The 2,602-nt window shown below is 30.1% G+C and overlaps 1 protein-coding gene across 1 annotated transcript; it reads left to right on the top strand.

Annotated features, from left to right (window-relative positions):
• Window positions 1–429: 429 nt before the first annotated feature.
• LOC105460084 lies at window positions 430–1,669 on the top strand (the record flags this gene model as incomplete). The annotated part of the gene is made up of 2 exons (XM_011706529.1): window positions 430–612; window positions 1,155–1,669. Coding segments are annotated over 2 exons (270 nt in total), but the record flags the coding sequence as incomplete, so codon positions are not given.
• Window positions 1,670–2,602: the final 933 nt, after the last annotated feature.

Below are 2,602 nucleotides of genomic sequence, written 5' to 3'. Positions count from 1 at the left end.
ACAACTATTTTTGATCAATCAATTTTTAAATAATTGTATATTTAAATTATACAGAAAAATTGTTCTTAGTTTTAGAAAGAATGTAAATGACATTTTTTATGTATTTGGCGTATATTTTTTCTTTTTTTAAAAAGATTTTTTATGGGATATCTTATTTTAGAAATTATTAAAAAACAAAACATTTTAGATAAAAGTCAAAGAAATTTAAAGGAAATATATATCGATTTCTTTATAAATGCATTAAATATTTGAAAATTGTCGTTTTTTCTTAAATAAAATTATATTTTTATGAAAAACGGAAAATTAAAATTTTTTGCAAAGCGTACTCAAACTAACAATAAAAAGATTTCATTGTAATATAAGTTTTGTTATAATATAAAAATTTAATTTGTTGAATGTTTTAATCCTTTCATTTTGATTTTATCACAGGTAGTACCAAAAAGAGCGGCTCTATTATTCGATCAATTGATGGTAGCTCTACAAAAGGTCGTTGATAATCAAGGAAAAGGTTCAATTGGAAGCAAAGGTATAAGCAAGTTACCAGTGCATCGTTTCCAAGCTGCCAACTCGGAAATCGTTCCTGTGGCGGATGAGCAAACGGTAGCGAATTCGGTATTAACTTTTAAACAATCCTATTCAAAAAGATCCTAATATCTCGAGCTGCATTGTAAGGCAATCGAACATTTCTATACTTCGTTTTTTTATGCTCGTATTCTGTTTTTAATATTATGTTTATTTCTGTAAATAATATTACTTACTGTAGTACTTGCTTCAGCATTAAAATAAATAACTTTTATTCTTGTAATATAATAAAAAAATTCGATCATGTAGAATGCAAATATATGATTTGGAAGCTCCGCTTTAGTAACCTCTGTAATGAAATTATCATATTAATAGTCACTCTTTTGTACCTCAATATCAATTTTAATAAAAATATAATAAAATTTCATACTATATAAAATGAGTTATGTAAGTGAAATAATACAAAAGATCAAGAAAACATGAATATGCCGAATTATAAGAATGTGAACGATAGCAAAAAGATGATATTCATCGTTCATCTAACAGTATCAGGAATGTGTCATTGTTTAAAATTTAATTATACTTACAGTTTAAAATTAATATAAGTGTATTCACGTTTCTCCTCGTTTCAGATGGATCTACAACGACGCGGACAAGCCAAAAGCGAGCTTTATTGGCGCTGTTACTTTAATGCCATCACGTGCTTCAAGAAAAAGTGATAATGACCACTTCGCCGTCAGTTTTCCTTACTCCCTGAAGACCGAAGAGAGCGCGCGAAATTTCATATTATTTTCTCGACTTAGCAGCAGCACGACGAAATTGTAGCAGTGCTTTTCTGACAGAGTGTCAAGAAAACAAGTGAAGATCAAGAATGTACAGTAGCAATTCGCACGATTACAATGGTACTTGGAAAACCAAGTCAATTTTCCTTCGACCTCATCAACTGTTTTATTTTTTTTTTGGCGCGCCCAAAGGATACATTTGCCATTCTTCTCAGCGACTATCGCCGCCCCGTCTTCTCTACACGTTCTTCTCGCGGATCATATGCGACATGTTCTGAAGGAATATATTATCTATACTTATTTTTCTTCTTGCTTATAAAGTAAATGATTGAAGATCTATCTATTAAATGACTCTCTTCAGCATATCAAGGAAAATGAAATAATTTGATATAAACCTAAATTATACATATAAGTTTCTTCGATTTCGGTTTTTGTTTTTTGTTACTTTTAGAACTATTCCTACTTTTTCTATTCTATTATTCTTTATCTTTGACGCTAATCAATGAGCATATTTTTGAAAAAAAAAAATATATATATATATATACAATTTTCATAATATTGTCTTATTGCTGATGTTTATGTAAACTCTGAAGATTTAAAGTAGAAATCGTTATTTCTTCTCTTTTTTCTACAATTAATACTGAAATTGAAAGGTAATGGCAGAGAGAAGCATGAGAGCGGCCATCCCGGCGTTTTTCGCAACACCGGTAAAAGTTTTGACCTCCCCGTACACTAGCGCCAATTGCTTCCACTTTTGAGATGAGCCATTGTCATTGGCTGTGTATATACGTAGTTCCATCTCAAAAGTGGAAGCAATTGGCGCTAGTCACTAGTGTACGGGGAGGTCAAAACTTTTACCGGCGTTGAGAAAAACGCCAGGATGGTCGCTCTCATGCTTCTCTCTGGTAATGAAAACTTTTATTTGCTACATCAAAAATAATGTAAAACAATATTCTTAACGACATAAACATTCTGTAAGAACTGAGATACTGTAAATATTTAGATTATGTCGATGTATTAATTCCTTTTTTTATATCATTTTCTTTTTTTTTTATTTTCATGTATTATAAAGATCACTAAGGTATATACGAGTCTATTTGACTAAATCCAATTTTTAATTTTTTTTCTCATTTAATATTAATTCAATACGAAGAAAGATTCATTATTAATGATTCTTGATAAATATATGAGATAAATATTTGTCAACCATGACATATTTAATTGCACAGAGATGTGACTCCTGTATGGAGCCAGACATCATCCCAATATTATTATACATACACAGTGCGGTCCATAAG

This window comes from Wasmannia auropunctata, unplaced genomic scaffold (assembly GCF_000956235.1).
Source record: "Wasmannia auropunctata unplaced genomic scaffold, wasmannia.A_1.0 LD329307.1, whole genome shotgun sequence".
In the NCBI taxonomy this organism is placed as follows: domain Eukaryota; kingdom Metazoa; phylum Arthropoda; class Insecta; order Hymenoptera; family Formicidae; genus Wasmannia; species Wasmannia auropunctata.
This window is presented reverse-complemented; position numbering and strand designations above follow the sequence as displayed.